General features: G+C 23.2%; 1 protein-coding gene across 1 annotated transcript; it reads right to left on the bottom strand.

Moving 5' to 3' along the window:
- Positions 1 to 7292: 7292 nt before the first annotated feature.
- On the bottom strand, positions 7293 to 23093 carry LOC117182246. The gene is made up of 5 exons (XM_033375352.1): positions 22879 to 23093; positions 19447 to 19618; positions 15421 to 15549; positions 15127 to 15336; positions 7293 to 7465 (listed from the first exon to the last, which is right to left on the bottom strand). The coding sequence occupies exons 1-5, from the start codon at positions 22992 to 22994 to the stop codon at positions 7445 to 7447; spliced, it is 648 nt and encodes a 215-aa protein (XP_033231243.1). The 5' UTR covers positions 22995 to 23093; the 3' UTR covers positions 7293 to 7444.
- Between the last annotated feature and the right edge of the window lie 1040 nt (positions 23094 to 24133).

Raw genomic sequence — 24133 nt, 5'->3', positions numbered from 1 at the left:
TAAAATTATAACTATTTGGTTGAAAATTTGTCTTCTTTGATTGAAAATTAAACAATTTCGTGTATTATTTTCAATAAAACTTAATTGAATTGAACCAAAAAGGACAAATTTTCAACAAAAGATTTGAATCCTCAACCAAAACGGATTTATTTTCAACCAAAAATGTTCATTTTGAGTTAAAAAATGAGATTTGTACAAAAAAGTTGAATTTTCAACAAAATAATTTAATTTTTAACAAAAAGATGAACTTTGAACTGTTTTGGAAGAAAATCTTTTCTTTAAAACTTATTTTTCTTGTTTAAAACATGTTATTTTTGGTTGGAAATTTAAGTATTCTAGTTAAATATCCATTATGTAAGATGAAAGTTCATCTTTCAGGTTAGAAATAAATTTTAATTGGTTAAAAAATAAACTCTTTTATTGAAAACTTATTTTTTTATTGATAAAAAATAAAAATGTATAATTTTAGTTAAAAATTCAATTTTATTGTAAACATTCATTTTTTACTGAAAATTTAATTTTTCAATTTTAGGTTGAAAAATTAAATTTTTTGGTTTTAATTCGTCTCTTTTGGTTGAACATTGATTTCCTTAACTCAATACTTAATTATTTAAGTTTTGGTTGACAATTTAGCTTTTTTTTTTATTTTGTAAAAATTCATCATTTTAGTTAAAGATTCATGAGTTAAGATGAAAATTAATTTTTTTTTAAATTAAAATGTAACTATTCCATTTTCTGTTAAAAATTGATTTTTTTCTAATGCAAAATTAATCTTTTTGTTTAAAAATACATCTTTTTGGTTAAAAATTTGAAGTATTTCAGTTAAACATTCATAATTTTATTTGAAAATTAATTTATTTTGCAATTTTTGCTCTGGTAAATCGCTACCCTGCTCATGAAATCCTTTGTTTTTTATTTTCTATAAAATCCTTAAATCTGAATTTTTTTCTTTTGTTGCTTCTCGCGTTTTTGAAAAAAAAAATATTTTTGTAAATCATTTTTAAGAAGCTTAGAAATTTTCGTAAGATTATATGGTAAATATTGAATAAATTTTGTAATATATATTCTTGTATTGATTGTGTTTGTAAACCTACGACAATTTAAAATAAAAATAGTAGCGGGGTGGTTTTTGAAACAAGTCGATTTTTTTTATTTAATTAAAATATGTGTTTTTAAATTTTGCAAACGCCTTTTTTTCCTCGAATAATATGCACAGGATTTCTTCTAAGATATGAGAATATTCTTTATATAGAATAAATTTTAAATATTTATACCAGCAGAGCTAAAAAAAGTTTGAATAAGATCGATTTTGGTTTAATTCTACGCTTTTATTATAAAATATAAATATGTTATATATAAATTATATATATTAAAAATGGTAAAACATTTCGAAATACCATAGGAATTTTTAAACTGTAAAAAATAAATTTCTTTTGTGTACCAGATCGAAATGCAATATTTTTTTCTGGCCTCCAGTGTTAATACTTTTCATTTATTTCATATCGACGATATTCTCTTTCAATTGTAGAACAAATTCGGCGTCTATTACTCCATAAAAAAATGTTAAGGGTCCATTTGAGACCATTAATTAAAACTAAATTACAAATTTTCTCATTCTAAAACAGATATCTTCAAAAAAAATTTACTGATACATTAAATTTAGGGTTTATTACTCAATAAATAAGAAATACTTTTTAGACATGAAAGAATGTTTTTGTCTGATTTTTTTCAATTGAAAACTAAGAAAAACCATTTTAAGACCAAAAAACGGCCTAGCCGGAACCTCTAAACAATTTAAAAACATATAATTTATGACGGTATTTTTTCACTAAAAGCACCAAATTTAGGAGGTAGCGTTTACAAATTTTAAAGTCACCATTTTTGTAACCAAAAATCGATTTAAAAAATTTTAACCAGTATTTTCCATATTTTCTTATCATAATTTCCTGATTTTTTAGTAATTAAATACAAAAGTTAAGTTAAAAAAACCCCTTTCGATTATTTTCACCTAAAAATATTTGTGGGATAGCAGAAAATCACATTTAATAAAAAAATGTATTTAAGAAAAGTTTAAGCAATATTTACCATACAATATTATGGGAATTTCTTCATTTCTTGGGAAATAAGTACAAAAATCGACTTTTTTTAAAAAGCGGCTGACGATTGTTTTTCGTTCTTGGAATGTCGTATTACGATAAAAAAAATGCAACCCGACTTTTTTTAGGGAGCGTAGAGGTCCCCTGCAAAATATTTTAAGAGGCCCCTTCGAAAATATAAAAAAATTACATATCTAATATCGTATATTGTCCTATTTAAAAAAGGACGATTTATAAATTATATAGTAGTATTTTTTTCTCAATTCTAAAAATAAAAGCCTAAATAAATGTATTTTTGACAATCTAGAAGGCTCCTTGCAGGAGGAGCCCCCCGGAATTTCGGGGTTTCGTTTTTAAGTAGTTACGCCACTTGATTGACGTTCAGCTTTTGGGCAAGAGACACCTCCGCCTTTATTATTATAGATAAAGCACAATCAGTGTGTTGAACGCCATAATAAAACACCAGGTGTTTTACTCTCGCTTCTGTTGTCTACTTACGGTAGAGAACTGACAAATATAAGTGTATCATTTTCTCGACGTTCTACCGTTTGCCAGTTAAAACCGAAATATTTGGTTTAACCGTTTACTATGTAAATAGAAATCTTGTCAAAAACATGCCGAGCGGAAATAGAAGTTCATGTAGTTTGAAATGCTAATATGCATCTCGTTTTTGGTCGAAATTTCAAGCCAAACTCACAGCGAAATGAGAAGATTATATCTACTCTTACAAAAATAGGTCACAATATGTGCGTCGCTGAGATGTGCGTCGCTGAAATGTGCGTCGCTGAAATGTGCGTCGCCTGGTGTTTTACAGAATGAAAGTATATTAAAATTTATTCGTTGTATATTTTTTCTTTCGATATTTTATAAAAGGCCCATTGGACGGAAAGGAAAAATATGCATCTAATGAATTTTCATATACTTTCACCCTGTGAAGTCCTAGTTGAATCGGCGACGCACATCTCGCGACCTCTCCTTTTTAGTTTCTGTGTAACTGTATCTTTTCTTTAGTTTTTTGTTAGAAATGTTTTTAATATTCAAAGTTAGTTAAATGGCAGTTTGGCCAAGTTTCTGTCGGCCGTTTTTAGTAGTGTTAATGAATGCTTTAAGGATTAACAAAGATAAAACTAAATTTAATTTCTTTGTAGTAATGGTATAAATAAGGTGTTGTTGATATAAAATATTCACTCGTGGAACACTGCGAATCTCTCGTGTAAAAAAGAATCCTACCTCTATGAAAATTGTAAATAAAAAACTGTAAATTTCGAAGTTACATTTGCTTTATGTCATTGCTACATCGAAGTTTTCTTTAGACAATATAGTTGCAGCCCAGTTGATTTCTCTTGTCAAAATATTGTTGCTCAAACAATGCGTGACCTCAAGAAGTAATCCAAACTTTTTTAAAAAGGCTGGATTGTAAACTGTGGTTAAAATACTTAATTTCGATCGATTTTTCGCTCAAATTGGGGATTTGAACAGGGGCATCCTAATAGAGTTTTCAAATGCAAAAGAATTTATGTTGAGCAAATGTTCTCGAGAATATGACTAGCATTTAAGCTCGAACGGAGTATTTAAAAAAATGTAAAGCTGATAGATTTAGGGAATTTTCGAAAAACTGAAGTTGAAGGTAATTTGATTATTATGGTTAAAAATCGCAACTATTTGCTTGAAAATTAATCTCTTTTAGTTGAGGATTCAAACTATTTTCCTGAAAATTCATGTTTTTTCGTTGAATTCAATTACTTTTGGGAAAAAAATTAAGTCCTTTTTTACTAAAATATTTCTGGATCAAAATTCAACTACTTAGTTGGAAGTGGAACTACTTGTTTTCACTGAAAATTTATTTTCTACATGTTTGATTTAAAATTTATCTTCTTGAATCGAAAATTTAAATATTTGGTTTAAAATTCCTGTATTTTATTGAAAATTAGAATTTGTGGGAGCATAATTAAGCTTCTTGGTGACTAACTGTTGGTAAAAAATTAATTTCTGTGGTTCAAAATTTAATTAATCTTTTACGTTAAAAAATGTTCTCTTTTTCTAGAAAATTTAACTATTCTTTTTTTTAGCAATTATTTTCTTTGATTAAAAAAAAAATATTTAGTTAAAAATTCGTTTTTTTTTTTAATAGAAACTTTGGTCGAAAATTCATCGCTGTGAATAAAAATTAATTTCTTTGGCTGAAAATTCATTTCTTTTCAATTAAAAATTAATTTTATTATCTAAAGATCTGAATATTCATTTTTTGCTTGAAAAAAAATATTTTTTTAGTTGAAAAATAATTAAATTTGCTGAAAAAATAAAATAAAGACAAATTTACAAACAAAAACAAGAATAGTTCAACTTTCAGTTATAAAAGTAAATTTTTAACAAATAAAAAAACGAGTTTTTAGAATATTTAATTAATTTTCAACTATAATTATAAATTTTCAAGCAAAAAATGAACAGTTACAGCTTCAGTTAAAAAAAATGCATTTTTGAATAAAAGGAAACGAATTTGCAGCCAAAGAAATTAATTTTTACTCATAGTGATGAGTTTTTAACAAAAAATATGAATTTTTAACCAAATAGTGGAATTTTGAACTCAAAAGATGAATTTTCTGTTAAAAAAAAAACGAATTTTCAACTAAACATTTGTTTTTCAATCATAGAAATGAATTCCTAACAAAAATAGAATAGTTCAATTTTCTACCAAACAGAGCACTTTTGGTTGGTAAAATTATCCTTTTTGTTAAAAAATTCCACTTTTGGGTTTAAAATTGAATTATTTTGTAAAGAATTCATTTCCATGATTGAAAATTGATTGTGTTAACTGAAAATTTAATTCTTATATTTTTTATTTAAAAAACATAATTTTTTATGAAAAAACTTATCTATTAAAAAAATAAATAAAAAGAATTTTGAACTAAATATTTGTTTTTCAATAATAGAAATGAATTCCTAACAAAAACTAGAACAGTTAAATTTTATCCAAAACAGAACAGTTTTTTTTGTGTAAATTGATCTTTTTTTGTTAGAAAACTCAACGTTTGGGTTTGAAATTGAATTATTTTGTTAAGAATTCATTTTTTTTTTAATTTTAAAATGATTGTTTATAGTGAAAATTTAATTTTTCTATTTTTTGGATGAAAAAAAAACTTTTATATTTAAAACAAACGAGCTTTTAACTAAATATTTGTTTTTCAATCATAGAAATGAATTCCTAATAAAAAATAGAATAATTAAATTTTCTACAAAACAGGGCACTTTCGGTTTCTAAATTTATCCTTTTTATTAAAAAAGTCAACTTTTGGGTTTAAAATTGAATTATTTTATGGAGAATTCATTTTTTTTATTTAAAATTTTTTGTTTTAACTAAAAATTTAATTTTTCAATTTTTTGTTAAAAAAAAGTAATTTTTTTGGATGAAAAAAAAACTTCTATTAAAAAAAAACGAGATTTTAACTAAATATTTGTTTTTCAATCATAGAAATGAATTCTTAACAAAAAATAGAATAGTTAAATTTTCTAAAAAAAACAGGGCACTTTCGGTTTGTAAATTTATCCTTTTGGTTAAAAAAAAATCAACTTTTGGGTTTAAAATTTAATTCTTATTTTAGGAATTCATTTTCTTAATTTAAAATTAATTGTTTTAACTGAAAATTTAATTCTTCTATTTTTGATTTTAAAAAAATAATTTTTTTTTGTGAAAAAAAACTGATCTATTAAAAAAAAAACGAATTTTTAACTAAATATTTGTTTTTCAATCATAGAAATGAATTCCTGATAAAAAATAGAATAGTTAAATTTTCTACAAAATAAGGCACTTTCGGTTTGTAAATTTATCCCTTTTCTTAAAAAAGTCAACTTTTGGGTTTAAAATTTAATTATTTTGTGGAGAATTCATTTTTTTTATTTAAAATTTTTTTGGATGAACAAAAAACTTCTATTAAAAAAAACGAGTTTTTAACTAAATATTCGTTTTTGAATCATAGAAATGAATTCCTAACAAAAAATAGAATAGTTAAATTTTCTACAAAACAGGGCACTTTCGGTTTGTAAATTTATCCTTTTGGTTAAAAAAATTAACTTTTGGGTTTAAAATTGAATTATTTTTTAGGAATTATTTTTCTTGATTGAAAATTGATTTTTTTTTCTGAAAATTTAATTCTTCTATTTTTGGTTAAAAAAAAATCATTTTTTTGGATGAAAAACAAACTTCTATTAAAAAAAAAACGAATTTTTAACTAAATATTTGTTTTCCAATCATAGAAATGAATTCCTATCAAAAAATAGAATAGTTAAATTTTTTTACAAAGCAGAACAGTTTCGTTTTGTAAATTTATCTTTTTCTTAGAAAAAATTCAACTTTTGGGTTTGAAATTGAATTATTTTGTTAGGAATTCATTTTTATGATTTAAAATTGATTGCTTTCACTGAAAATTTAATTTTTATATTTTTGGTCAAACAAAACTTTTCTATTAAACAAAAAAAAAACTAATTTTAAATTAAGTATCTGTTTTTCAATCATAGAAATTAATTCCTAACAAAAAATAGAATAGTTAAATTTTTTACAAAAGAGAATAGTTTTGGTTTGTAAATTTATCTTTTTTTGTAAGAAAATTCAACTTTTCGGTTTAAAATTGAATTAGTTTGTTGAGATTTCATTATTTGATTGAAAATTGATTGTTCTAACTAAAAATTTAATTCTTCTATTTGGTTGAAAATGCATATGTGTATTAATAAAGAGAAAAAACAAGATTTTTCAAATCCTAATTCAGAATGTTTATAAATACTCATTAAATTCTCAAATCGCATAAATGCCGAGCTATCATCAAGCACATTCTCATGCCCATAAGAATTTCTTCGAGCACTTGAAAACTCTTTAAAACACTATTAAAATCCCTGATTGAGCGATAGCTGATTATTAACTGTCCAATTTATCCATTATTGTATCTGCAAAAGCGCAGAGCTTGCTAACAATAAAAAGGTCGTGTTGTTATGCATTTTATTCCACGACATTTATATATTTGATGTTACTAAATTCTTTGATTCTTACAAAAATAAAATCGATAAAACATAGCAATGAGAGCACTTAAAATTTTATTTTACTCAAAAGAGAATAAGTAAGTAGTCATAAGATAAAAAAAATGAATTTGAAACTGATTGAAGAAAGGGTTTTATTGATAATAAATACAGATACAAGGTTGGATAAATGATAATTTTATCATATTGATAGTCTTAGCGGCTCGATAAATGTCCCTAAGATTATTTTGTTCAATAATCCGGACGTTCGAGCCTGGTAATGATCTCAGACTTGAAAAACTTGCTCCCAAAGTGTGCTACATGTTCATAAATTGTCTTGTGTACTATGTAGTGCAATCGGCAGCCTGACGTTTATGAAAAAAAAAAAATATATATATATATATATTCACCACCTTCAAAATTTTCGATATTTAGCAGATCTTTTTGTTCGCGTTATTGGCTTAAATTTGTGAAAAGACGCTAAATTGTGCGTTATTACGAAATGTTTATTAGGAATTATAATGCGTTAGACAAGTTTCCCTGCCTGAAGAACTTATCGAACAAATAGTGCCTGCAAGCGTGGTTTCGAGTAGAAAATTTCTAGGACAAACCACGAAGTCTGGCAAAAATTATGATATAGGTAACAAATATAATTATCAACTTATATTACAGCGGGGATTGAGGAATAAAAATGAATTTTATATTTCCACATTGTTTGCTTATCTACCAGATCCTCTCTTTGTTAAAATATATTTCTTTTTTAATAATCGGAGTGTCCAGCGACCTTGAAAACTTTGAAAACTCCTTGGTTTTTTTAACCCTTGAAAACCTTGAAATCTCGAATTTCTCACGAGAAATTTGAATTTGATTTATTTTTCAACAGTTTTCGTGAGGAACAATTGGTTTTTGTATATACCCCAGATTTCAAAAGGTTACACAATAATTCTAAAGATTTCAAAATATTTCAAAACTTTTTTAATATTAAACAAAGGATTTTGAACATTTCAAAAAGATTTCATGGATTTCAAAAATCTAAAAGGATTGAAAGATTTCCAATTTTTTACCAAAATTTTAAAAGATTTGAAATATTTCAAATGAATAAAAAAGATTTCACAAGTATTTCAAAGATTTCAAAAAGGGTACGCGACACCAGATTTTATAGATTACAAAACATTTTTAAGATTTTAAATGATTTCAAATTTGTTTATAATATTTCGAAATATTTCGAACATTTCACAAACATTTCATAAAGATGTAAAGCATTTCAAAGATTTTACCAAAGTTGGAAAAGATTTTACAAAATTCGAAATATTAAAAAAAAGCCAAAATACAAAACATTTCAAAGATTTTAAACCAGTTCTTATTTTTTAAAGAAAATTTCAAAATATTTTACAAGTTTCAAATATTCCAGTGATGTCAAATAAGTATAATCGATGTAGGAATGATTTCACGAGTATTTCAAAGAATTAATAAGGATTTTAATATTTAAAAAAATTAAAAAGATCAAAGATTTCAACAGATTTTACAAAGATTTTGAAGTATTTCAAGAAAAAAAGCCAAAATAAAAAAAATTCAAAAGATTTTAAACCAGTTTACCTTTTTTTTAAATTTCAAAATATTTCACAAGTTTAAAATGTACCAGTGATTTTCAATAAATACAAACAATATAGGAAAGATTTCACAAGTATGTCAAAGAATTTATAAGGATTTTTAGGATTGAAAATTTTTTTTAATTAAAGATTTCAGAAGATTTTAAAAGTTTAAAAAAATTCCAAACGGTTTAAATAAATTCGAGAAGATTTTAAACGAACAAAGCATTATAGGAAGATTTCACAAATATTTAAAAGATTTCAAAATCTTTCACAAAAAGAATTCAAGGATTTCAAAGATTTTACCAAAATTGGAAAAGATTTCAAAAGATTTTGAAATATTAAAAAAAAAGCCAAAATATAAAACATTTCAAAGATTTTAAACCAGTTCACATTTTTTAAAGAAAATTTCAAAATATTTCACAAGTTAAAAATATTCCAGTGTTTTTGAATAAATATAAACAATGTAGGAAAGATTTCACAAGTATTTCAAAGATTTTAAAAGTTAACAAAATTCGAGAAGATTTTAAACGAACAAAGCATTATAGGAAAATTTCTCAAAGATTTCAAAATCCTTCACAAAGAATTCAAGGATTTCAAAGATTTTACCAAAATTGGAAAAGATTTCAAAAGATTTTACAAATATTCTGAAATATTTCAAGAAAACAAGCAAAATTACAAAACATTTCAAAGATCTTAAACCAGTTCACATTTTTTGTTTAGAAAATTTCAAAATATTTCACAATTTTCAAATATTCCAGTGATGTCAAATAAATACAATCGATGTAGGAATTATTTTTAAAACTTTGATTATTACTTTTAATTTATTATTCAAAAGATCAAAGATTTCAGAAGAGTTCAAAATATTTTGAAATATTTTAAGAAAGCAAGCCAAAATACAAAACATTTCAAAGATTTTAAAGCAGTTCACATTTTTTAAAGAAAATTTCACAAGTTTCAAATATTCCAGTCATGTAAAATAAATACAATGGATGTAGGAATGATTTCACGAGTATTTCAAAGAATTAATAAGGATTTCAATATTTTAAAAAATTGTTAAAGATCAAAGATTTCAGAAGATTATAAAAGTTTTAAACAATTCCAAACGTTTTATAAAATTCGGAAAGATTTTAAACGAACAAAATAGTTTTCATAAACAAAGATTACAGGAGTATTTCACGAATATTTCAAAGATTTCAAAATCTTTCACTAGTAATTCAAGGATTTCAAAGATTTTACCAAAATTGGAAAAGATTTCGAAATATTTTAAGAAAAAAAGCTAAAATAAAAAGCATTTCAAAGATTTTAAACCAGTTCACATTTTTTTTAGAAAATTTCAAAATATTTCACAAGTTAAAAATATTCCAGTGTTTTTCAATAAATACAAACAATGTAGGAAAGATTTCACAAGTATTCCAAAGAATTTATAAGGATTTTTAGGATTAAACATTTTTTATTTTAATTAAAGATTTCAGAAGATTTGAATCAAACAAAACAGTTTTCATAAACAAAGATTATAGGATGATTTCACAAATATTTCAAAGATTTCAAAATATTCTACAAATAATTCAAAGATTTCAATATTTGACAAAAAATTTCCAGAGATTTTAAATACTTCAAAATATTTCAACTAATTCACAAAGATTTAAAGAATTAAAAATATTTCCAAAGATTTCACAAAGACGACTCATGTTCCCAAAAAATTAAGAATTTATTTATGATCTGCTTTCTTTATAAATTGTTGAGTAATAAAAAAAAATGGAATGTTATATCTTTTACATTTATAACAAACGGTTATTTGATTATTTGATTTAAAAAAAGGAGACCTAGAGAAACTTGATTTTTGACCTGGAAAACCTGGAAAAGACCTTGAATTTTGTTCTTAGGAATCGCTGAGCACCCTGTATAAACAGATAAGTCATAGGAAAATATATACTTTGTACTGTTTCTCCATTTTTTAAAAAGAATTCCTGTGTTTTCAAGAAACTTCCCCTTTTTCAATTTTTTTGCACCAGTGGGAACTGAGTTAAAAGAACCCAATAAAAAAAATACAAATATTTTTGGTTCAAACTCGACTATTACATTTTTGATTCAGAATTCACCTCTTTTATTTAAAAAAAAAACTACTATTTGGTTGAAAATTTAATTATCTTGATGAAAATTTAACTATTCTGTTAAAAATTCATCTTTTTTTAATAAAAATATCACCATGTGGTTGAAAATTTATGTTTGTGGGTAGAAAATTAGTTATTGGTTATAAATTCTATTACTTTGTTGAAAATTCAACTTAGTTAATAAGTCGACTTTTTTTATATAAAATTAAACTTATTTTGTTGATAATTCGTCTCTTTAGAGAGAAATCCTTTTTTTTTTGCTACAATCATCTTTTTATTATTCGAAAATTCAACTATTTTGTTAAAAATTCGTTTATCGACGGGGAAGTTAAACTATTTGCTTAAAAATTCAAGTTCTTAAAAATGAACTTCTTTATGGCAATTTGATAGGGTTTAGTTGAAAATTCAACTACTTGGTTGAAAGCTGAAAATTCATCTCGGAATAAAAATTATCTCTTTTTTTTATTCATATTTTTCAGTTGAAAATACACCTGTTATGTAGAAAATTCGTCTTTGTGGTTTGAAAATTCGACTTTTCTGGTGGAAATTTAATCTTTTTTTAAATGCAATCTCTTTAGTTACAAATTTAATTATTTTGTTAGGAATTCGTTTTTTTTCGATTGAAAATTCAACTATTTGGTTGAAAATAAAACTGCTTTTCGAAGTTAAATAATTTTGGTATGAAAATTCAACTACTTGATTATAAATTCAACTATTTTGTTAAAAATTGTTCTTTTTTTATTGAACTCAAATGTTTTTGATTTAAGATTAAAATACTTTTTTGTTTAAAACTCAACTGCGTGGTCGAAAGTTAACCTACTCTGTTAAAAATGCATTGTTTTGTTGAAAATTCTTCGTCTTTCGAAAATTCCCGCTTTTTCAAATTTATATTTTCTAGTTGAAAATATAACTATTTTTTAAGAAATTAGTCTTTTTGGTTCCAAATTTCTTGGTTGAAAATAAACTTTTTTGCTGAAAATTCATCATTTCGAGATACAAAATCAACGGTTTTCTGAAACATTTAATTTTGTAGCTTGAAAACTCATCTCTTTTGTTGAAAATTCATATTTTCGTATGTAAAATACAGATTTTGCGTAGAAAATTCATCCTTGATTTGAAAATTCTACAATTTGGATAATATATTTTTCTTACGTTGCCGAAAATTTAACTATGTACTTTGTTGAAAATTCGTCATTTTAGTTGGAAAATTCATTGCTTTTGGTGCAAATTTCATATTATTTCGTTTCAAAATACAACTAAAATGCAGTTGAAATTTGAACTATTTGACTTGTCATCTTTCTTGGTTAAAAATGCACTTTTTGTTGTTAAAATTTCATCATTTTCTATTAAAAGATAGAATTTCTTCTGAAAAATTCGTATTTTTCGTTTGAAAATTAAACTATTTGGTTGAAAATAACACTTTTTTCAATTTTAATCATTTTTATTTCAAAATAAAACTGCTTGTTATAAATTCAAATATTTTATTAAACATTTGTCTCTTTTTCTTGAATGTTCGACTATGTTAAAAAATTAATTTAGTTGTTGAAGACTTAACTATTTCGCTGAAAATTCGTCGGTTTTGCTTAAACTCAAATGTTTCTCATTTGAAATTGAACTATTTAATTAACAATTCATCTTTTTCGGTTGAAATTTAACTTTTTCTATTGATATTTGATTTTTTTTGTACTTCAAAGTCAACTGTTTCCTGAAATATTTAAATTTTTAGCTTGAAAACTTACTCCTTATGTTAAAAAATCATATTTTTTGGTTGAAGATTCATACCTTTGGTTGAAAATTAACTCTGGTTTTTTGACAATTCATATTTTCGAGTGGAAAATATAACTTCTTGTAAAATATTCGTATTTTGGTTAAAAAAATCTTTTCTTGTAAATTCATCTCTTATGGTAGTTGATTTGATATTTTCGATTGAAAAATACCATTTTTATGTAGAAAATACCTATTGGGCTTGAAAGTTTTACAAATTTAGTTTATATTTTTTTCTTGGTGGAAATTTCAACTATTTGTTGAAAATTCTTTATTTTAGTTTGAAAATACCTCTCTTTTAGTGTAAATAAAATTTTTTTGCCTAAAAAGGCGAGTGGCTCAACAGTTTTGAAATAATTAGTTGAATTGTTATGTTTTTCAACTATGCTATTATTTAGCTTACAATGCGTAATTAAAATTTTTTTACATTTAAAATTTTCGATTTAAAATGTTAATTTTTAAGCTTACATTTTTAATTTAAAGAATTTTTTAATGCTTTCTTAAATTGTCGAACAAATAAAAAATAAAAGCCTTTGATGTTGAAAATTTTGGATAAAAAACATTTTTATTTAATAAATGAATAATTTTTTTAAATTTATCTGTACTTTAAGTAATAAAAAGTAAGCCAAAACGATTTGACAAAACGATTTTAAATTTATTATTGAATATTTAGAAATATTTCAATTTTTATTTCAGACAAGTAAATTGAAACTAAATATTTTAAAGTAAAGAATCTTTAACTGAGTTGTTTGATATGGAGAGCCTGGAATCGTTAAAATTTCGAAGAGCCTTTAAACTTTGAACGTTACAATTTTAATTGTAATATTTGAAAAATGCTTAATTTTTAAGTGGAATTTTTAATTTTTAATGTTTAATTTACAAATGAACATTTGTAGAAAAAAATTTGAGTAATTTTAAGAGATATTTAGAATTTTTAAAAAGATTAAAAATTATCATAAAAATTTTATAAGGTTTTATTAAAATCTTCCAAAATGTTTTTTGAAAAATTTGTTTAAATCTTTGAAAAACTTTTGAAATATTTTCTGAAAATAATGCATATCTCTTAAAATTACTCAAATTTCGCCTACAAATAATAAATGTTCAATTGTTATTTATACATCCCAATTGTAAAGAAATTTTCTAAAATTTGCAGGATTTTCTAAAAATTGTTGAAAAAATTCAATTCTTTTTGACAGGTAGTTAGAAGTTCTGAAAAAATTTCCAAAATACTTTTAAATTTAAAACCAAAAACTAAACAACTTCTAGATTTTGAAATAAAATTTTGCAGCTTTCCAAGGACGTTCACACTATTTAAAAATAAAATAATTGAATTTCTAATTTAAGAAGTGTTCAGTTAAAAATGTTTGCAATTTTTCAATATTTAATGTTTCTAACTTAAAATTCCTTAAAATCATATAATTTTGAACATTTTAAAGTTCATTGATTGATTTTTTAATTTAGAGCATTGAAAATGATAACGTGGATTTATATTTTTTTATATTGAAAACTGTTGGTTCCTTAAATTTTATGCGCGTAAATTATTGAGCATTTGAATACAACATTTTTCAATTAAAAACTTTAAAATTTTAATTTTAAAATTGAACAGTTCCACTCTGAGTGCTTTCATTTGTAGCTCAGTTTTTATTACCTCAAGCAAAAAATTTTGTAGCTTTAGATTCCCATTTTTTAAATTTTATTGACCGTGAAAAATGTTTGCGAACCGGAAAAAAACCGGGAATTTAATTCGTCGATTAAAACGGCCACCCTGAAAATGCAACTTTTTCTTTGACAATTTATCTCTTAGATTGAAAATTTAATTATTTAATTTAAAATTATTTCGTTAACATTTTTTTTTTCAAATTTTTAAATTGGTAAATCAAATATTTAAATTTTCATCTTTCTTGGATGAAAATGTATCTTATCTAATTAAAAATTCAACTATTTGGTTGAAAGTAAAACTACTTTTCGTCGATATTTAATCATTTTGTTTTGAAAATTCGACAAATTTTTAAAGAAATTTAATTTTTTTGTTTAAAATTTGTTTCTTTTAAAAAAATAAACTGCATATTTCGATGGGTTCCACGAAGAATAGGCTATCTTTTTGTTACCGTTAAAAATTAGGCTAACTTCATTTTGTATGAAATTTAGTGAACACGAAGAAGTGTTAAAATAAATAAAAATCTTTTAAAATTTCTTGTTTTAAAAGTTATAGGATCCTAAATTACATTATAAACTGTAATACAAAATGCTAAAGTTTTGAATTCGTTGAAAATTTTTCGGAAAATAATACGTTATTTATTCCCCCTGAAAACTTAGCTAAATAAAGTTAGCCTAATTCTTAACGGGAACAAAAAGATAACTTATTCTTCGTAAAACCGATTGATTTAATATATCTTAGGAATATACTATAAAAAAAGTACGATTTCGAGAAAATTATTTTAAACTCAGGTTTTAGTAAGAGTTGAAAATTATATTTTCAAAATTAAACAATTCACATTTGGTACAAATTTCATTGAGACTATATTAAAAATAATTGGGCTATGCTTTTCCTCACGTAACTGATTTCTCTCCTGATTCGGCTAATAATTTTTCGTTCAATTCATAAAATTGTTTAGCCTCAATATAGGTGAGACTAGTAGCACATAAAATTTGCAAACCAATCATTATGGTGAGTGGTAAAACAATGGGTTTTGAAAATTTATACCACATCTTCAAAGCATTTAACTTTCCAGGTGGGGCAGGAATTCTGAATCCTCCTTGAATTGCCAGCTAAAGCAAGAAAAAAATTAGTTTCATAATTATTAATTATGAAAGTAGAATGAAATATGAATTTGAAAAAAATAATCTCCTTACCACGGTGCAAGTTAATGGAGAAAAAATGAGAGGATACATCAATCCGGCAACCAATTGTACTGCAGCTGCTTTTGTTTGTAGACATACGGGACACGGGGTTTTAAAAAGTAGAAGATCATTGGTAATAAACTGAAAAATTAAGAGGTATTATCAATTAAATTAATTTAGGTGTTAATATTTATCGATCTAGAGGTGTTTTTTTAATTTTAATTTTTGTTATATTATTGAAATTCGAGAGGCTAATTTAATAAAATGTAAAATTTAATTATTTAACAAAAACCAATTGAAATTTGTATTTTGATATTAGCAAAAATAAGTTTATTGGCAAGTATAAATCAAAATTTGTATTTTTAAAATATGTGATATATGACCATTTTTTAATATTTTTATTATATAATTTAAATTGGAATACAAATTTGGAAACGAAAACTTGTTTAAAAAGAAATTTTGAAAAAAGATTGATCTTGAATACAATTGTTAAATTTTTAAGCAAAGAAATTAATATTTAAATAAAATAATGAATCAGCCAAAAAAATTAATTTTTAACCCAATAGTCGAATTTACAACTCAAGAAAAGGATTTTATACAAAAAAAGAGAAATCATTCATGAAAATACATGCATTTTTAACCAAATATTTCAACTTTCAACGAGATTAATTTTATATAAAGAAACATTGATTTTTAATAAAATACATGAATTTTCAATCAAATTTTGAACTTTTTACAGAAAAGAAATTAATTTTTTAAATAAAATAATGGATGTTCAACCAAAAAAATTAGTTTTTAGCCCATTAGTTGAATTACCCAATCCAAAAGATGAATTTTCTACTAGAAAAAGACAAATCTTCATAAAAATAGATAAATTTTCAACAAAACCAAGAAGATTAATATATTAACACAAAAGCTAAAGTTTAAAAAAATATTGCAATTTTCAACTAAAAAAGATAAATCTTAATCCAAACATGAAATAGTTAAATTTTAAGTTAAAAAAGTTCCTTTTTTTTATTAAAAAAAACGAATTCTCAATAAAATAGTACAATTTTTACGCAAATAAATTAAGTTTGAACTAAAATAATGAATTTTCAACCAAAAAAGTCGATTTTCAATCCAATAATTAAATTTCCAACCTAATAGATGAAAAATTTACAAAAAAAAAGAGATAAATTTTGAACAAAGAACATAAAATTTCAACCAAATAATTTACACTCTCAACCAGATTAATTTTATACCAAAAAAGATTGATTTTTAACAAAATACATTAAGTTTCGATCATATTTGGAATTTTTTAAAGTAAAGAAATTAATTTTGAAAAAAAAATAAAACTTTAAACAAAACAAAAAATTAACATTCTACGACGAAAGATCAAGTTTTTAAAAAATACAGAAATTTACAACCAAATAGTTACATTTCCTACTAAAGAAGATAAATATTAAACCAAACATGGAACAGTAAAATTTTCATTTAAAAAATTCATTAACAATAAAAAAAAAGAAAAAGAATTTTCAATAAAATAGTTTAATTTTTAGTTAAAGAAATTAAGTTTTAACTGAAATAATGAATTTTGAAACAAAATAATGAATTTTCAATCTAAGAGTTGCATTTTTAACAACAAAATAATCATTTTAACCGAATAGTTGAATTTCCAACCCGAAAGATGATTTTTCTATCGAAAAAAGACAAATCTTCATAAAAAGAGATGAATTTTCAACAAATAAGTTAAATTTTTAACCAAATAGATTAACTTTCTATCAAAAAAAGGAAAGATGATTTTTTACAAAATAGATGAATTTTCAACCAAATATTGAATTTTAAAGGAATTTTCAACCAAAATGATGAATTAGTCAACCAAAAAATTAATATTCTACGACAAAAGATAAAGTCTTTAAAAAATACAGAAACTTACAACCAAAAATCTGAAGCTTCTACTAAAAAAAAAATATATAACCCTGAACATAGAATAGTTAAATTTCCATTTGAAAAATTAATTATTAATAAAAAAAAAAGAATTTTCAATTAAATATTTTAATTTGTATGCAAAGAAATTAAGTTTCAACTAAAATAATGAATTTTTAAACAAAACGAAAAAAGAATTTTCAATCCAAGAGTTGAATCTTTAACCTCACAGATGAAAAATTTTCAAAAAAAAGATACATTTTTAACTAAATATTTACACTCAACCAGATTAATTTTATACCAAAAAAGATTTATTAAAAAAAAAAAATATAGAAATTTACAACAAAATATTTGAAACATGGAATAGTTAAATTTCCATTTAAAAAATTCGGTTTCAATAAAAGAAAAGAATTTTCAATAAAATATTTCAATTTTTATGTGAAGAAATTAAGTCTTAACTAAAATAATGAATTAAAAAAAAATAATAATAATCAATTTTCAATCCAAGAATTGAATTTTCAACTTGACAGATGAAAAATTTATTTAAAAAAAAGATACATTTTTAACAAAATGTCTAAATTTTCAACAATACATTTACACTAAAACAGATTAATTTTATGCCAAAAAAGATTGATTTTTAAATAAAATAAATTAATTTTCTACCAAAAAAGATTTAGTTTTTTAAATAATAGTTTAATTTTCAACCACATTACAAATATTTTAAGGAATTTTCAACCTTATATACATTACATAAATTTTCATCCAAATAGCTGAATTTTAAACTAAAAATGATAAATGTTAAACCACAATGGAAGAGTTAAATTTTCAGTTTACAAAATTCATTTTAAATATAAAAAAAAACGAATTTTCAATTTAAAAGTTCGATTTCTAAGCAAAGAAATAAAGTTTAAACTAAAATAATTAATTTTTAATGAAACAAGAAAAGATAAATTTTCGATAAAAAACTGAAGATAAGAAATGAATGTTAAATAACAAAAAACTTTTCAATGAAGGGAATTAATTTTCAATTAAAAAGTTTAATTTTCTACCAAAAAAAGATTAATTTTCTATGAAAAAAGATTGATTTTAGTTACAAAATACATTAATTTTCATCCAAATTTTACAGTTTTAAAGGTATTTTCAACTAAAGAAGATACATGTTAAACTAAACATGGAATAGTTAAATTTTCATTTTAAAAAACAACGAATTTTCAATAAAGTTGTCGAAATTCAAATAAATAAATTAAATTTTGAACTAAAATAATGAATTTTTCAACAAAACAAAAAATAAATTTTTAACTCAATGGTTGAAGTTTCAAACTAAAAGATGGATTTTCTACCAAAAAAAAGACAAATTTTAAAAAAAAAGCTGAGTTTTCAACACAATAGCTAAGTTGTCCCAAACGGATGAATTTTTAACCAAGAAGATTAAATGTCTATCTAAAAAGAAAAATTTTTGACGGCAAATGAAATAGTTGAAAAAAAAACTAAATTTCAATTTAAAAAATTATAGTTCACTAAAATTTCAACAAATTACAGAAAATTTCAGCCAAATAGCTGAATTTTCAAGCAATCAATATAAATATTTAAGAAAACATAGAATACTAAAATTTTCAGTTAGGAAAATTAATTTAAAACACAAATTTACTAACAGAATAGTTAAATTTGAACTAAAAAAAGATTTTTCCTTTAAAGTGTCAACTTTCGAAGTGAAACCATTATTAAACTTTGAATAATGAAAAGAAAATATAGACAAATTTTTTTTTCATTAATTCTAAAAATACCATTTTGACTCTAATATAACAATAAATTCATGCACATAAATGTTACATTTTGCTTATTTTTCAACTTTAAAAATGCCTTGAAAATGTATTTTCAATGGTTTTTAAAAGTTTCAAAAAAATTAACAGTAGGGTGTCTGATAATTCCTCACGATGCGAGAAATATTTTTTAATAAGAAAAATAACCTGCTAATTCTAAAGAATTGCAAGTTTATAAATAAAAAAAAATAATGTCCATTCATATTGAATTTACTGGAATTTTTTCCACATAATAAAGAAACTTTTGCAAATCATACATGTTTTTAAATCATAAGAATATTATTATTATTTTAGTTAAAAAAAAAAATTATACCTCTGCATGAGCAACACCTGCTGCGATTGCAGGAGCAACCATAACGGCAAACATCGAAGTTAAATATCCATATTCTCGTAATTTTAATTTTCTTCTATGGTGCCGAATAATATATCCAGCGGATACTGCCGCCGTTCCAGAAACAGATGCTAAACCATAACGGAAAGCCCATCTAGTAGGAACAATTTAAATTAATTTAAATTACAAAATAAAATTAAAAATAATTAAATTAATTACAAAATAAAGTAATTAATTAATTCTTTAAAATAGTCTGAGTAAGAAATTTCAGAAAAGTATATAGAATATTTACAAAAATAAATTTAGCCACTAGTTTCTCGAGCAGAAATATATACCGGAAAATAGTCCTAAAGTCTAGTATATAGAAAAATGAATTAAAAATATTTTTAATTCATTTATTCTTTATTTTTTAAACTTAGAAATGAATGCTTTTATGGTCAATATATTTTAAATTGAATATCATTCAGAAAAGAGGTTAAATGCAAGGAAGAAAATGAGGATATTTTTCCGGAAAATACATTCTTTTGAAAACAAAATAATGTGGATACTATGAATTTTTAAACAAATAGTTGAATTTTCAACCAAAAAGATAATTTTCTACCAACAAAGACGAATTGTTAACTAAAGACAAATGAATTTTCAACAAGAAAAGATTAATTTGCAATTAGAAATCGAAAAGTTAAATTTTTAGTTGAAAGAATTTTTAACCAAAAAGATCAATTTTTAACTTAAATGATGAATGTTTCACTTGTTTAGTCAAATTTTCAGCCAAAAACATAAATTTTCATTCGAGAAGATTAATTTTCAAACAAAAAAGAAAATTTTGAACAAAATAGATAAATTTTCAATGAGGAAAAAGACATTTTAAATCAAACACAGAATAGTTAAATTTTTACTTTAAAAAATTTATTTTTTACCAAAAAGATCCATTTTAACAAAAATAATAGAATATTCAGCTGGATTAATGGATTTTGAGTTAAAACCATTTTTTTAAACTGATAGGATGAATTTTCAATTCAAACGGATCTTGAATTTTAATAGTTTAATTTTCAACAAAAAAAAACGAATTTTTCAATCAAAGAGTAATTTCCAACCAAGGAGTCGAATTTTAAGCAAAAAAAAAAGACTAATTTTCTACTAAAGCGATGAATATTTCAGTGGAATAGTTGAATTTTTAACCAAATACATTCACTTTGAACTAAACCAGATATTTTTTCAACCAAAAATTAAATTTTGTATTATCAAAAAGACGAACTATATACAAAACAGGTGAATATTTTAATCATAAATATTCTTTTTTAACCAAATATTTTAATTTTTAAACAAATAGTTTAATTTTCAATTAAATACTTTCAATTTAAATCCAAATTTTTAAAATGAAATGATTGAATTTTCAATTGTAGACGTTTCAACCAAAAAGACAAATTTAAACAAAGAAGTTAATATTCAACCAAGAACTTTTCTATAAAGAAATATGTATTTTCAATACGAAAGGATCATTTTTCTGTCATAAAAGACAAATGTTTTTTTTTAAAGAGAGTAGAAATAAAAAAAAGTTTGATTTAAACCAAGATTTATCACAGATATATCCAAAAAATTACTTTATAACAAAATAATTAAAATGTCATCAAAATAATTGAATTTTCTTATTGGGTTCTAAATTTACTATTAAAATTTTATTTTTAACTAGAAAGATAAATTTTAACTAAAATAATAGAATATTCAACTGGATTAGTTAAATTTTGAGTTAAAGCAATCAATTTTCAACTAATGGAATGCATTTTCAACTATAATGGATCTTGAATTTCAATAGTTTAATTTTCAACCAAAAAAACCTGAATTTTTCAATGAAAGAGTAACTTCCAACCAAGTAGTCGAATTAAAAAAAAATAATTTCCTACTAAAATTATGAATTCGTAGGTGGAACAGTTGAATTTTTTTAAAAACATACAGTTTCAATTAAAAAAGATCAATTTTCAGTCAAATAGTTGCATTTTCAAACCAAAAAGATGAATTTTCTACAAAACAGGTGAATTTTTAAACCAAAAATACTAATTTTCAAAAAAATATTGAAATTTTCTACCAAAATAGTTTAATTTTAAACCAAATAGTTTAATTTTCAATTATATACTTTTAATTTAAATGCAATTCTTTTAAATGAAATTATTGATTCTTCAATTGTAGACGTTTCAATCCAAAAAGACAAAATTTTCAACAAAGAAGCTAATTTTTAACCAAGAACTTATCTACCAAAAAATATGAATGTTTAATACGAAAAGACGAATTTTCTGTCTCAAAAGACAAATGTTTTTAAAAAAAAAGTGAAATTTAAACCAAGAACAAAAGAAAGACTAATTGGCTACTAAAGTGATGAATATTTAAGTGGAATAGATTAATTTTTAACAAGATACATACATCTTTCACTAGAAAATATAAATTTTCACCCAAAAATTAAATAATTAAATTTTGTGTTAAAATTTTTTGTTAAATTTCATCAAAATAATTTAATTTTTGACAACAAAAAATTTTTTTTACAACATATTTCAATGTTCAAGAAAATAGTTGCACTTTTAATAAATTGTTTGATTTTCTTAGAAGACAGTTGCATTTTTAACAAAACAGTTTATTATTAACCAAGAAAAATGAATTTTCAATGAAAAAGATAACATTTCTACTAAAAAAGTTGAATTTTTAATTAAAAAATTGTTATCCCAAATGATGAATCTTCAACAAAATATTTGAATTTCCCAATGAAAATGATGATTTTTTGAAGAATAATAAAGATTCTAACTAAATAGTAGAATTTAAAAAAAAGAAGTGAATTCTCTACCAAAAATATAATAGTAGACTTTTCAACCAAAAGAATGAACTTTTCATCAAAAATAGTTGATTTTTTTTATTGGATTCTATTTTTACTTTAAAAAATTTATTTTTAATTAAAAAAATAAATTTGAACTAAAATAATAGAATATTCAACTGGATTAGTTAAATTTTGAATTAAAACAGTCAATTTTCAACTAATAGGATGAATTTTCATCTAAAATGGATCTTGAATTTTAATAGTTTAATTTGAATCAATACTCAAAATATTTGGAAGTTAAGCGAAAAGAACGAGAAATCAATAAATCTAATTAATTAATTCAATTTCAATTTAAAAATAAAATTAAAAAAGACATTGGCACTGAAAATGATTGAAAACTTTCATGAAAAACATTGATGAAATCGGTACAATTCTAACCTCAAAATTAAAGTGTTCTATCAAGTTCATGACTGAATGAAGAATTAATATACGTTAAGATTAGTAGTTAAATTCAGAGAATAAAAAGTTGTAATCTTAATTCAAAGTGGATAAAATTTATTATTTATATTCATATAAAAATTTGAGTTTAGTAATTAGGAAAAGGTTAACCTTACACGTCCGATTTATTTGGCCATTTAAATATTTGTTCCCATTGATAACTAACAGCATCATTTTCACTTAAAATCACGGCATCCTTTGGCACTACATCTCCTGCTACTTTTAAAGCCATTATTTCATAAAATCATTAGATAATTTATTTAAAATATGAGATTTGTTTTGATTCTAGCCATGCTTATACTCTGTACTGCCACACTACCACTTCAGGTCTTCAGCCGTACCACTGCAGGCGAAAGCCGGAAACCGAAAAGTTCCGAAGATAACCGAAGTTATTTCAAGCGTGGAAAGAAAAAAAAGGGTTTATTCATTATTGTATTTTTTTAAATAATATTGTAACATCTTTTTTTTTCAATAATCTTTTAACTTTTCATTTGGAAAATTGTAGGCTTCTATTTTATTGAATAATTTTCTGACGACTAGGGATCGTTTACATATTACATAACATGAAAGGGGGTGGGGTCTTGTGTTTTATTACGGACTGTTATTGGAATGGAGGGGGGAGGGGTATTTTTACCCGATTACGCAACATTTTTAATTTGTGAATTTTTTGCACCATTAACATTGTATATCAACATTTCTGAATAAATAATTTTACTTCATCATAAAATGTATATTTAAATAAATAAATAAATAAATAAATATGTAAATTTTTCTAAATATTATTGATAGAACAGAAAATTTTTATTGTAAATGATTGTTTAATTTTAATTTCATTAACATTTCACTGCCAAGCTTTAATTTATAAACTTTCTTACATTTTCAAAGGGATAAGGAAAATTAAGTTGTTTAGAAAAAAGTTGTTTTGAAAAATTCGAAAAGAAATTAGAAGCTTTTCAATAATTATATGAAGGATTTAAGGCAATTAAAATTATTCAATATTTCTAGGAAAATTTTGAATGCTTTATGGCTTATTTTAAAAGAATAATAAAAAATTTTTAAGATTTAAAACTGAGTGGAAAAAGAATATGGAATATTTTGAGGCAATTTTTTTAATTCTGCAGGATTTACACTTTTTTACATAAACTGAATTTTTCAGGGTGTCAAGAGAATGCAAAAAATCTTTTTAACCCGCAAGTGTCACTTGGGGTCCATCGGACCCCATGCTTTTTTCAATCGCGAGTATTTCTATAATGCCTGCTTAATTTTTTGCATTTTTTTCTCTATATCAACATCTGAATTTTTATATAAGTAATAGCGTATTGTTCACGAGGCTTTCAGGAACATCCACAATAAGTTTCAGGTAAGTCTATT

The sequence above is a fragment of the Belonocnema kinseyi genome, chromosome 10, assembly GCF_010883055.1.
Source record: "Belonocnema kinseyi isolate 2016_QV_RU_SX_M_011 chromosome 10, B_treatae_v1, whole genome shotgun sequence".
In the NCBI taxonomy this organism is placed as follows: Eukaryota; Metazoa; Arthropoda; class Insecta; order Hymenoptera; family Cynipidae; genus Belonocnema; species Belonocnema kinseyi.
This window is presented reverse-complemented; position numbering and strand designations above follow the sequence as displayed.